Raw genomic sequence first — 13614 nt, 5'->3', positions numbered from 1 at the left:
TCCTGAGTCAATTTCCTACAATCCAGAGAATTGTCGCAGCTCATATGCCACCACCTCCTGGGAGCCTGCCTGTCTGTCATTCTCCCGTCTCCTCATCCATCCTCTACCATCCATTCATTCACTCGCCCAATTGGTAGATTCTTCTAGAACATCAACTTGTGCCTAGTCCTGTTTGTTTAAATGGGACCCCCCAGCTATAATCTTTGGCTCTCAGAGCTCACTCTTGCCCTGGACCCTTTCTGGAACGCTCGGCCACACCTGGTTCAATGACTCCCTCCTTCCCCGTTTCCACAGCCCAGGGCCCACCCCAGTCTGGGTCTCCTCTAGCTGCGCCTGGATGGGGCAGCTCTCCTGGCCTTCGGTGTCTCCTCACCTGGCTCACCAGCCCAGCAACCCCACCCTGCACCTCTGCCACCAGGCAGCCATCCAGGCAACCCTTTCAAACTCCAGAAGACAGGCAAACCGGAAAACAGGCGGCCATAGAAATCCTGTCTATTCCTGTGTGACGCAAAGATCAAAGCACCCTCTATCAGCACCGAGGGCAACGATAACAACCTTTCACCTGCACGTGGCACTCCCCAGTTTACAGAGGCGCGTCCCGGCCCCTGGCTCCTTTCATCTCCCAGCAGGCCCTCTGCCACAAGGAAACTGAGGCTCACGGAGCGATACAATCACCCACAACCATACAAAAAGTAAATGGCGGCGTCAGAATTTGAACTCAGGTCTCCTGATATTTAATCCAGTGCCTTTTCAACCACATTACAGCCTCAGAAAAGCTTTAACCTGGGGGCTGGAGGACCTGGCTCCCAGCCCAGCATTCACGAGTCTGTTGAGTGACCTTAGCGAAGTCACTTCCTCTCCCGGCTGCTGTTTCCGCTGTGAGGGCTGCCCAGCTCATGAAACGGTTGTGAGGATCAAAGCCGTTGACAAGTGGGACCAGGCTGCCCATCGCCAGCCAGACACCCACCCACCTCTGACAGGCCCCTCGGGTGGAACCTGCATAATCCAGGCCCTTCTGACTCCCAGAAGGAAGTGACTCTCGGCTCTAAGTGGCAGTTCCCATGGCTCACAAACACTAGGCAGGACTGTACTCCCTGTCTCTAATGCTGTGAGGGTTCTTTGTGATGGTGGGAGAGGAGGTTTGATTCACTACAGCAGGCAGTCACTCGGTGCCCATGTGCCAGGCCCTCTGGGATTCAAAGGGGAGCAGGATGCAGTCTGCCTGTGGGGCTTCCCGTCGGGAGGGGCCCATGGACTCACAGGGAAAGGGACCAGCATCTCGTAGGTATCTGCTCATGGCAGGTGTTTTGCGTGTGTCCTCTCATTCTATATGCATAACAGGCCTGTAAGCATGAAGCCCATTGTGTACATAAAGAAACTGAGGCTCAAGATCTCACAGGACTTGAACACATACCTCCCTTACCTGCGAAGCCCAGGCTCCTGCCTCCCTCCAAGCCTGCTGTGCAAGAACACACGATGAAGGGAATGGAGGTGTGTGACGTCAGCCTGCTGGGGAGCCTGGAGTCTCACGGTTGACCTCCAGCAGGATTCCTAGGGGAGGCGGTATGAGGTGTGCACCCTCTGCGAGGGTGCGGAGGATGAGGAATATTCTGGAAGGCAGGATGGGGAGAACGTGGTCCATAGTGAAGCTGAGTATGGGAAAGGCTTGGAGGTGGGAATGAGGTAGGCTGCTGGGGCTCTGAGGACCAGAGTTTGGCCGGAGCAGGGGAGACCTGGAGGGGAAGAGTGGGAGACGAGCCTGGGACGGTGGGTTGGGTCCTGTTCCTGAGAGGCCTTACACCCCAAGTGAGGCCATTCGTATTTATCACGGGGAGCACTGGGGAGCCATCGAAGATTTCTGTGCAAGAAAGTGGCTCAGCTGGAGGTGGAGAATGTCAGGAAAACCTTGCAGGGGCTGGACGGTTCAGAGTGGAGAATCAGAGAAAGAGGATGAGGCTAAGGAAGATCCATCCCTATGCTTTGCATTTAGTTTCCCTCTGATGGCAAATAATGAAACATCGAGCACTGACTGTGGACCAGGTTCGGTGCCCAGCGTTTCACGTGTTATCTTGGTTCAGCCCCACAACTCCAGGAGATAAACACCACTGTTAGCCCCTCTGAGGAGGAAACCGAGGCACAGAAAGCGGGGGTGGCTACCCCAAGGTCACAGGGCTCACGGGGGAGGAGGAGCTGGATGTGAATGCAGGCATTCCCTCTCCCGGCGCTACAGCCCTTTAGAGCGAGAGCAGGACAGAAGGGCTTTTGCGGAATAAAAACTCAGACCACCTTCACTCCCGAATGCTAGTCCTAAAACGGGGTGGAGACCAGCGGTCAAAAATGGAAACCCAGGACCCCAGCCCCTCCTGCCCGGACAACCACCACTCCTCCGATGCTCTTAAGGATGCATTCACTTGCAAGGCCGCCAGGTGGCAGTGGGGAGACTGGTCCCTCCGAGCCGCGGCCCAGCCCAGCCTTCTCCAGCTCCAAGTCACAAAGACCCAGGGCCGGCTTCGAAGAGTGAGGAACAGAGGGGCTTTCAGGGGACCCTTCTCTCCTGGTTGCTCCTCTCCACAGTCCCAGCAGCCTGTGTGCTCAGAGGGGCGTCCAAAGCAGAGCTGTGTTCGCAGGTACCTTCAGGTGAAGCAGGAAGACAGGAGAGAATTGCCAGCTTTATGGCCACCCCTCTCTGGGGTAGTGCACAGCCCATAGCAATGCTGTTACCTGAGAGTTCTTAACAGTCCAGGGAAATGTTCCCTCCACAGTGCAAGGGGTGGAGGTGGGGGGAGAGCAGACACAGCACTGTGCACACAGCGAGATTATAGCTGTGTGCACAACACGTGTGCCTAGAAAAATGCCTGGGAGAAGTGGATCAGAGCGTTGGCTGTGGCTCTCAGGCCGGGAAATCCGGGGTGGTTTTTGTTTTCCTTCTTAACTCGTCTATGTCTCCATTAATTTTAATGATGAGTGTGTGCTACTTTTATCATGATTTTCTTAAAAGAGGGAGGAAGAATATTAACTGTTAAAATGTTTTTTTCAACTCCTTCAGGAAGCTTTTCCTCCTTCTCCTCTGTGTCCTGAGAGGGTGTGGGCAGCCTCAGTTAAAGAGCAGTTTTGACTCCATATGGTAGTTACAGCTGTCAGTGTCTAAATCTATGCCATTCAATTTGGTAACCATGAGTTACTAGCCACATGTGGCTACTGGGCACTTAAAATGTGGCTAGAGGGAACTTACAGGAGCAGAAATAGAAAATACACACCAGATTTCAAAGACTTAATATAGGAAAAAAAGAATGCAACATAGTTTATTAATAATGCATCAAAACAATATTTTGGGTATCTTGAGTTAAATAAGTATATTCAAATTAACTTTTACCTGTTCCTTTTTACTTTTCAATGTGGCTACTAGGAAAGCAAAAATTACATGAGGCTTGTATGATGAGAAAGTAAAAACTTACACGTGGGGCTGGTATATGGCGCTGGTCCATGAGCTTCCTGAGGTGGATCTGTGGCTCTGCCAGGTCGGGCTCAGAGAGGGAAAGGGGCCTGTGTGAGGACACACAGCAGACGAGTGGCAGAACTAGAATGTGAGCCACGTATCTACTAAGAAACTGCTCCTGACTTGGCACTGGCTCCGGGTGTGGCCTGACCCATAACTGACCTTGTGCCTCGTCAGCCCTGCATCTGGGCAGAGAAAGGGCACTAGGGTGGGAGGCAGAGACCCAGGTGTGCTGAGGGGTGACCTCTACATTTTCTCCAGACTCTGTCCGTCAGCATAACACATGTTCCTGTCAGAACCCCCTCCACCCTCCCCTCAGGAATAAAGCCTCAAGAGGGCAGACAGTTCATTAGCATCTCCTGGTATGGCTGGGATGAGGACACAGGTCCCACTGTCCCCAGTGAATTCACAACACAGAGAAAGTCACAGATAAAAGTGGCCCCAGACACATCAGCTTGGCCAATCCCCTCATTTTGCATTGGTGGCAAGTGGAGCCCAGAAAGGATGAGTGTCCTGCCCAAGGGCACACAGCACATTAGGGAAGGCTGGAACATACTCTGGAATCTCAGTCCAGGGCTACAGAGGCCAGGCCAGGCCCATAGTCAAGGCGGACAGTGGCACCGGTTGGTACCCAGGCTGCTCCCAGATGCTGCTAAACCCAGCTCACGCTGCTTCCCCTACCTCAGATCAATTCACTCTCCATCAAGGGCCTCCCACCGTGCTGGAAATACAACGCATACTCCTCCTCCGTGACCTAATCTCCTCCACGCTCCAGTTGCTTACCGTACTTCACTTCAGCTGCTCTTCCTAGACCGTGCCCAGCACACTCACACCTGAGCGCCCTTGCGTTCACAGTCCCTTCCCCTGGAACTCTTTTTCCGCACTTTCCCAGGTGGACTCGCATCGTCCAGCTTCCACCTACCGTGTTTCCTCTTCAGAGGCTTTGGATGACCGCCCCCCTCCCCTCACTAGAGTGGCCCCTTCCCTTACTCACGCTCTGCCTCATAATCCCATCGCCCTGTCCCATTGTCTTCCTATCATTTATCATTACCTTTCCAAAAAATTTTATTGACTGACTTTGAGAGAGAGAGAGAGAGAGAGAAACGTCAGTTTGTCGTTCCACTTACTTGTGCATTCATTGGTTGCTTCTATGTGCCCTAACCGGGGATCGAACCCACAACCTTCTGAGCTACCCGGCCAAGGAGCACTTAACGTTATCTTAATGATCTTGTACATATACAGATGTTCCCACCACAGAATGTAGGTTCTAGAAGAGCAGGGCCTCTTCAGGCAGCTTCACGGCTGTGTCCCAGTGTCCCAGTGTCCAGCACGTAGGAACTACCCAATTCATGTTTATCAAGTCAAATTTGCTTGAAAGAGAAGTGGACAAATCAGGTCACTGAAGCCTAGTCCTAGTCCCCCCGCCCAACCCCCCCGCCCCCCCCCCACCCCGCTCCACAATCTGCTGTGTCCTTAGGCAACTACCTTTTCCCCTCTCTGGGCCCCAATTTCCCCTTCTGAGAAATGGAGCTCCCACTACTGCCAGGCGGGCTGGCAGGGTAGGCTGGCTGAATTAGCATCAGTCTGGTTGATGGGTGTGAACGCTGCTTTGTAAACTGTTAAAGTGTGATTGCAAATGTGAGTAGCTGTTGTCATTAGACAAATGAAGCTCAAGCCGCCTCTTCCTCTGCAGAGGAGGGGGTGGGGTCAGAGGCGCTCCCACCCTGGGAGTGTGTTGTTCTGAGCTGGGCGCTGCCTGCAGGTAGCTCCCAGTCTGTAGGGGTGATAGAGATAAGATGCAAATCGAAATAAACAATCGGGACTCCAGCAGTGGCCCATCCTTCAGGAAACAGATAGTAAGTGCAAATGGTCTGGGGGGCGGTTGGGGGGGGGTCGGTGAGTCCAATGTCAATTAAAGTTCTCGGTAGGGGGTAGGGTGGGGCCAGATCCAAGCCCTTAGAGTGGAGAGGATGCAGCTGGGACCAAGGCAGAGCTGAAGGAAGTTATCACCGAGACCAGTGAGGAGGGGTCTGGCCAGACTGCAAAACCCAGGCACCCTAGAGGATCCCAAATGGGGGGTTTTAAATAATGTTTAGGGAGAAACAGATGGGAGCGAAGGGGACTGTATCACCTTTTCCCCCTTTTAGTCAGTTAAAGGCCCTGGACTGATGTCTACTGTGCTATATAATGCTGAGTGAGTGATTTCCCTCTTTAGGCCTCAGTTTTCTTACCTGTGAAATGGAGGTGTTGGAAGTGGGTAAAATGATTCCAAGTTCTAGCCATTCATTCACGAAAGCCTCAGGGCATCAGCACTAGGGTAGGACTGGCCGGGTGTGAATTCTAATTCTGACTTGCTGTATGACCTTGGACAAATTACTTATCTGGCCCCCAGTTTCACTGTCTGAAAAGGTCGGCACCTACCTCATAGGGTTGAACATTATAGGGGACAATGGATAGGCGGAGCTTAGCCCAGTGCCACGTGCCAGATCCTGAATGAATGCCACTGCCGTTCCTATTTTGAGCCAATGAGGGTGGGACCATTAGGGATGGGTGGGTGGGAGCAAGGGCACGGGGAATAGAAACAAAAGAAAAGCTGAATCCTCTCAGCACATAATAGGTGCTCAAGAAATAGTTCTTGAATTGGGCAGTGGTCAGGCATTGCATGTTGGGACAGGGGAGTCGGAGAGCGTGGAGCCACTCTGCCCAGGCGAGGGGGTCTTGCCCCAGGATGGGCAAGCTCAGGGTCTCTAAAACTTTGGGTCCCCTGGAAAGTCTGAGAAGCAGAAACTAAAAATAAAGGCTGTCCCACCCCAGTGGATCTTGACCTTGGTCAGAGAGGAGTCTGTAGGCTTAAGGGTGGTGAGGGGAATTCCCACACACTCCATTCCCCTTCTCTCTGCTCACTTCTGCCTGTCTCCTTCTCAGGCAGTCTCTCCCAGCCTTTGAGCCTCACTCCTCCTGGTCGCCTTCCAGGATGAGGACCATTTCAGTTGGACTCTTAAAGCTTCAAAAGATGACTCAATTTTCCAAATCTTAGATGGGGTCTCAAAGGCTGTGGTGCCCTTTTCTTGGTCTGAACTGGAGGATGGGCCCTGAAAGGAGGGGACAAAGGGACGGGAGAGGTCTGGGTGGCATAGACTAAATTTAAATGGTCTGTACCTCCACTGGGCTCGCACGCCCACTCCACCGAGGGGGTGGCTCCTGGTTCAGCCTTGTTTGTCGGGAGTGATTCTCCCAAAGGCCAGGGGCCCTGCCTGGATGATTCCCGAAGGCCCTCTGCAGCCCGCCCACCATCCGGCCTCAGCAAAGCCTGTTAATGATGATGGTGATGAAGGCTGTCAGAGCAGGGCCGGGCCCACCGGGAGGGAACAACGGGTTGTGTCCTCCCTGAAGGCACAGCCATGCACAAAACCGTGGCTGCACCGACAGGTCCATTCCACATGTGGGGGGAGGGGAAGAGGGGGCTCCCTCAGATGCCCCCCAAGTCGGTCTCCTTCCCCGCAAACGGCATTGGGAAAAGATGAACAGAGAAGAGATCCAATGTACAGACAGATGGGTCTGCAGGGAGGGGCTCTTGCTCTGGCTCCGAACAAGGCGGGGAGGGCAGGACTGGGGTGTGACTGCCAGCGCCCGGCCCACCACTGCAGGAGTGACCCCCCCAGGCCCTTCTGTTAGAGCCGAGGCCCACTCTCCCAGGCGGAGGCCCCAGCCCAGTCCCAGCGCCTGGGAAAGCCGCCTGTTTTGTTCCCATTCCCCCCACCCCCCACCCCCCTTTCTCTCTCTCATTCATTGCAGTTCAGTCCCTTTCGGAGCCGCAGGGACTGTGTAGCAGGGCTGAGGCGACAGGGTGGCACTCCCGGCCCTGACAGGTAGGGCTAAAGCCTGTTTTGGGCAGCCCCTTCTTCCGCCCTCCCCCGAGTCCCCTCTCCCTGCCCCTGTCAGCCGCGCCAGACGCTCTCCGGCTTTGCAGCATTCAATAAAAATTCAGAAACATTTGGGCTGAAATCGCTGCTTTATCTGGAGGAGCCACAGCGCCGGGAGAGACCACTGCTGCGCGGGGGGAGCCCGTTGTCTACGTTGCACGAGAATGAAAGGTTTCCGCGCTTCAGCGCCCGCGCTGCCCGCTGGTGACCCGGCGGACGGGGGAAACCGGGGAATGGAGGGCCTGCGTGACCGGCTGGGGTCCAGGGAGAGCGTGGGGAGACGGCGGTCCGGCCGGGCTCCCCCCGCGCCCGCGGCTCAGGTGGGCTGTGCCCAGCGCTGGCGGAGCCCGGGTCCCCGTTCTGCCCGGGCTGGATGGCTCATTCTGCTGGCTGCGCGGTGGCGGCGGCTGTGTGTGCGCCGCGCCTCGCCGCTCCCCCCGGCCCCCCGAGCCCGGGGCGCGCGCTCTCGCCCGGGCCGCCCGGGCCCCGCGGAGCCGCGGCCCGAGGCCCCGGGAAGCTCAGCGATGGCCCTGCGGAGGCTGGGGGCCGCGCTGCTGCTGCTGCCGCTGCTCGCCGCCGTGGAAGGTGAGCGGGCGGGTGGACGATGGGGGTGGGGAGCGGCCGGGCACCGGCGGCTGCCGGCGCCCATCTCCACCCCGCGGCCCGCAAAGTTTGCCCCGGGGCTCACACGGGGCGCAGGTGGCCGCGAGGAGGTGTGTCCGGCAGCGCCTGGAGGTGCGGGCCCCGCGGGCGCCCGGGGAGCGGCGGGCTCTGATTGACTGTGCCAGGAGGAGGCGAAGGGACCATCTTGCCGAGGCTTTGTAGCCAGCCGGGCAAGCGCCGCCCAGGGCCGGGGGCTGCCCACGCGCGCTCGCCGCCCCTGGCCCGGACACCCCCCTCGCGCTGGCCTGGCCTTGTTCGGCACGGGGTTGAGGGGCGCCGGCCGGGGGACCCGGCGCGCGGTCGAGGCTGGAAAGTTTGGCAGGGAGCAGTAGGAGGGAGGCACCGCGGCTGGCCCGGGTGGGGGCTCCGGGTCCGCACCCCCGGGATGGGGTCGGTGCCCTGAAGAGCTGGGACTGACAGTGGAAGTGAGCGCGCCAGCCCCTCGCGTCCGTGCCTGCCCATCGCCCGCGGCGTACAATGGGGTCCCCTCCCCGAAAGGACTACGGGGGGATGGGTTCGTGGGCATCTCTCCGCTGCGCGGGGTCTCCGAGCACCCCTGCCGGCCACCGCCCCGCTGGCAGCAGAGCTCAGCGTGGCCGCTGGAGCCCCGGGAACTTTCCAGCTGCCGTCAGGGCCGGACCAGATGCTCTTGCCATGTGTTGGCCTTGGTCAGGGTCGCTGGGCCGTCTCCCCATGGTACCACTGATCCCCAAAGGGACAGGAGGGCTGCCAGGTTTCCTGAGCCAGCTTCCTCTAGAGGGAAAGTTAGTGGGGTCTGGGTGTGCCCACTAGTAATGGCCGAGCTTGTAGGGCAAGGAATGAATATGAATAATGGTTCTCATGTGTACAGCACTTTACAGTTTTCAAATCGCTTTACAGTCTATGAAGTATTTTACACTCTCTGTGGTTTACAACGTGCTGCACAGTTGACGAGGTACTTTAGATTCACAAAGTGCTTTCCCACCCACTGTGTTCTTGGATTTCCCAAAATAAGTCTTCCCCAGAAGCCAGGTGAGTAGGATTCTTGCTCCCTTTTAATAAATGGAGAAACCAAGGCTAAGAAATCATTGGGTGGTAAAAACAGAGCCCAGGTCTGTGGTCTCTGAAGCCTGCGCCCTCCTCACTGCGCTGGGTCTTCTTGTTCCTAAGCCTCTTCCAGGATTCTGGCACCACGGGCGGGCGGAGGGGTGAAACATGCACACTCAACTCCGTTTACTCTGGGGAAGTGCGAAGCTCCCTTCCCCTCTTGCAAATCAGAAACATAAAGAAGCCCAGAACAGACCCGACCAGGCCTGGGGGCTGCACCCTTGGGAACAAGCACAGTGGGGATCATGCTATTTTGGGACTTTAGTTTCTTTCTCAGCAATGAGTGCTTTAGGGACTATCGTTCAGGGGCTGAAGGGGTGACCCTGGACGGCAGCCACAGTCTCTGGCACCCAAGTTCCTGGCTCTTGGAGGTTTCGGAGGCTGCCCGCGGTTTCCCAGTGCTGGGCCGCTGGGGCTCTGAGGGAGCCACTAGGCCATGGGTGTGGAGGGCAGCCCTGGGCCTGGCTGCGGGTGGGAGCTCCCTGGAATATGGTTGAGGTACCACTTATTAACTCTGGCTTTGGGGAAATGACTCATGTGTTGGCCACTGTACATTGGGATGTTTACAGTATTATGGGGAGCTTGGCATAAATATTGCGATGTAGGTTGCAGTCAGCGGTGCTGGAGGGGAAGAAAATTGGCCCCTCTTTCACTGGAAGAAGCCTGGGCGTGTTTTTAATTACCGTGGGCTAGAAGGAAGGGCCACGTCTGCCTGGCCTTGGCTGTGGTAGGGGGCGTTGGTATCTGCTAGGCTGTGCCAGGCTGGACCCTGGGCCCTGGACACGGGGCTGGTCGGCTGCTGACATAACAAGAGGGTTGGGTGCTCAGGCTGCCACTTGGGGACAGGGTGGAAGGAGGGCACCCCAAACCTCATCTCAGGTTCCTCCAGACACTAAGGAGTCTAGTGCATTAGGGGTTAACAGGGAGCTGACCAAGTGGACACAGATGGTATGCACCCTGCTTCCCCTCTCTAAGCTTCAGTTTCCTCATCTGTTCAAGGAGGGTGCTCACGATGCCCGTCCTGCCTTTCACACTGGGGTGCCTGTGAGGTTCAGATCGGACAGTGAGTGGGAGAAGTCCGCCCTGAAGAACCGGTTGAGGCTTCAGGGGGTGGAGGATGGGGATGGACAGTGCTGCTTGTGGCACATCCCCAAAGACACAAGGGTCCTCCTGGGAGCAGCACAGTCCATGGAGCAGGACTGAAGCTCGGGTGGGGGGAGGGCAGCCCCTGGGGCTCCCAGCGCCCAGAGACACAGCCTCCGCGCCTCTGCCCTTCTCCCTCCTCATGCCCTGTAGCAACAAGGCTGTCCCGAGCACAGAGGTCCTAGGAAATCCCCAGCCTTTGGAATGTGAGAGGAGAGAGTGTCCCTGGCTGGGTGGGGTCAGGGGGAGGACTTCTGGGTCAGGATGGTGAGCTTAGTGTCTCCCCAAAGCTATGAGACCCCCATGGGAAGCACAAGTCTGCAGCATCTAAAATGAGGGCTTAGAGGGGGATGGCAGTGCCCTGGGGACACATCCAACTAGAGAGGAGGCCAGTGACAAACCAGCCACTAGATGGAATCCAAAGGTTGAAGTTTAGAGAAAATCGGGTTTCCTCTGCACCCTTGTTCATTTGATCTCCAAATATTTCTGGAGCTTCCTCTCAGGCTGGTGGGGTGCTGAGCCCTGGGGCAGGCAGGGAGGTAGGGGCAAAGCAGATAGGAAAAGCAGTTGGCGAGACATGATGTGATAAGCGTGTCCCAGAGTGCCACCAGGAGGAAGTTGGGAACCACCTGGGGCTGCAGAGGCGGTTTGGGAGGGAAGAGCGTTGTTTGTCGTTGGTGGCTTTCCCTTCCCTGACGTTCCCGCTGCCCATTCTTCCTGCAGTGAAACTGTCTCCGCCACCTGTCACCCTAACGCAGGGTGTTCTCCTAGTTAAGGAGGTTGACTTTGGGGCTTAGAGGAGGAGGAGAATTCTGCCTAGAAAAAAAAATCAATGTGTGTAAAGACGTGGAGACACGGTCATCGGATACTTACGTGGGTGTATCTGACAGGTGTGAGGGAGGCTGCAGTGGGACGTGAGGTTGGGAGTGGAGGGCAGGGCAGGTCCTAAGGGCTGGGTGTGAAGGCTACGGAGCTTGGACTTGATGCTGAGGGCCGTGGGGAGTCTTTGAAGCTTCTGGAGCCACTGAGGGGCCCGGCCAGGTTGGTGTTTGAAGAGCTCACTGACCCTCAGTGTGCGGGGCGTTCAGAGGAGCCAGACCCCCTCCTGCACTCTCCAGGAAAGGCCGGCTCATCCTCCCAGCCAGACTGGGGGCCCCCTGAGGGGCCTCCGCTGCTCGTTTTCGTGTCCACGGCGTGGTGAAAATAGCTCAGTTCAAATGCCCCCCCTCCCCAGGCCTTTCCCTGAGACCTTAGCCGAAACAGACCCAGTTCTGCCACTTTTTCTCCCACCAGCTTTGTTTTGCTTCCCAACACCCTTCACCACCTGAAACAGATCCGCGGTTTGCTCGTCTCCTCGTTTTGCGTCTGTCTCGCCTGTAGACAGCACGCTCCAGGAGGGAAGAGGGTTGTACCTGCCATGTTGGTTACGGCATTCCCAGTACCCAGAACCGCACCCAGCCGCGTCGGTCGGTGCCCAGTAGCTGAGTGATGCGAGCAGCTGAGGAACGGCGAATGAACTGACGTTGAGGGAACGAGTGAGGCCTGTATTACATCGTGTTATGCAGTATCAGGAGAATGAAACAGCTGGAGATGGGGATGAAGGAAGTGTTCCTGGAGGGAGAAGCCGAGGGGATGGTTTGCAGGAAAGCGTTCGGGAGAATGCGTAGACCGGCTCAGCCAGAGTTAAGGATTCAAATGGACCAGCAGCAGCTATGTGCTGGGCAAGTCCCTCCGTTAAGGGGATTCAGGGAGCCTGACTGCCCTGCCACCCCTCCTACCCCCATCCCAGCCCTCCGCTGGGCCCACCTTTATCTAAGACCCAGTGACCTTCAGTGGGATTAATTTGGAACTGGCTTTCCTTTCATGTTTGTTTCTTCTGCTTCTCATTTTAAAGGAGGCTGCTTTCATATATTCATCTTAACCAGGAAATCAGGGCTTAGATTTAAAACCCAAGTGCTATAGAATTTAAAGGCAAGTCGACTTGTTCCTTCATTCCTCCCCCCAGCCGTATATTTTCAAAGAAATCACTGGGCACCTATATGTTAGGTGCCAGCTGGGAGAAGGGGTTCCGGCTCTGGTGGGGAGCAGGCCCAGCTGACTTCACAGATGGTGTCAAGTAGGAAAGGCAAAGCCATCGGGGGCAATCAGACCTGGGTTCAAATCCCAGCCCAGATCTCTGTGTACCCTGGACAAGGAGCTTGGAGTCCCTGCACTTCCATTTCCTCGGGGGTTCCTGTGGACACCACACAGTGTACAGGCACACGAGCGTGTACATTAGAGGCTGTCCTCGGCCCCTTGAGGCCCCCTCCCTCAGAGCACCCCTGGGTGTGGTCGGTGATGGCTGTGTCCTAATTTGGCCTCCTCTTTGGCCTTTGTGTTGTCCAGGCACCAAATCAGCCCTCCTTGTCTCCCCCAGGCTGTCCCGGGAGGTTGTCCTTCCTGGCACATTTGGTGCCCCTTCGTCAAGGTTTTGCGTCGGCCTCAGTGGAGGCACGGTGGAGGCAGCTGTGTTGAGCACCCCTGCCTGCCACAGCTCACCTATTAGTTTAGGTCGAAGGTCGGATCCCTGCGCACAGAGAGGCCCCTGCAGGAAGGGGCAGATGGAGCTGGCTGGTGACAGGAGGCCTGGGCTGGGCAAGGCAGGGGAGCTGTGCTCCCTCGGAGAGAGGAGAGGGGAGATCAGGGGGAGATCAAGGGTGGCCTCTTGGCAGAGGTGGGCCTGGCCCACACCTCTGACCACAACGCTGTCCCATCTCATGGCCTGGCCTGTTTGCCTGACCTAGCTGGAGATTTGGTAGATCAGTAATGAGGCCAGGGTTGGGGAAGTTGGGGGGGGGGGTGGCGCTGGGGGTCTGAATTTGACACACTCCTCAGGTTTTTCCATCGGGCAAGCAAATTTGCCCCCCCGGGGGGCCCACGATAGAGTACTGGACTCCTGGGGAAGAGAATGAGAAACCTCAGGCGGAAACTGGAAAAGATTGAAATGGGCTCTATCAGTTAGTGCCCACTGGCCTGGGCTGCCTGCCGGCTGGTGTACACAGAGAGATTGGGCTGGGGGAGGGCGGGGAGGGATGAATGTTTGCACAGCTCTGGGGTGGGGCGGCCGTTGAGGGTGACAGCACCTGGCAGCTTCCTGATTGGGATCGGCTCAGCCCGATAAGCTGCCTGGAAAGCTTTTTAGGGCCTTTTAAAGCGGGTGCCTCCCGAAAGGTGGAAGAGGGGCAACTTGTCTTCCTGGCGCCCCTGTGTCACCTGGGGGCTTACCTAGGGTCACCTTACCCTGGGCCTTGCTAGGTGAGCTTC

General features: G+C 56.8%; 1 protein-coding gene across 3 annotated transcripts in view; it reads left to right on the top strand.

The window, feature by feature from the left end:
- Nucleotides 1-7803: 7803 nt before the first annotated feature.
- EPHB2 (EPH receptor B2) overlaps nucleotides 7804-13614 on the top strand; it is a 167855-nt gene continuing 162044 nt past the window's right edge. For 2 of the 3 annotated variants that reach the window (XM_037032948.1, XM_037032946.1), the window contains exon 1: nucleotides 7804-8004. In XM_037032948.1, coding sequence (XP_036888843.1) covers nucleotides 7944-8004 — 61 coding nt within the window. In that variant the 5' untranslated portion in view covers nucleotides 7804-7943. The remainder of the gene's footprint in view (nucleotides 8005-13614) is intronic. The other variant, XM_037032947.1, reaches the window with a different exon arrangement.

The sequence above is a fragment of the Sturnira hondurensis genome, unplaced genomic scaffold (genome assembly GCF_014824575.4).
Source record: "Sturnira hondurensis isolate 20B ecotype Veracruz unplaced genomic scaffold, ASM1482457v3 Scaffold0021555, whole genome shotgun sequence".
Classification (NCBI taxonomy): domain Eukaryota; kingdom Metazoa; phylum Chordata; class Mammalia; order Chiroptera; family Phyllostomidae; genus Sturnira; species Sturnira hondurensis.
This window is presented reverse-complemented; position numbering and strand designations above follow the sequence as displayed.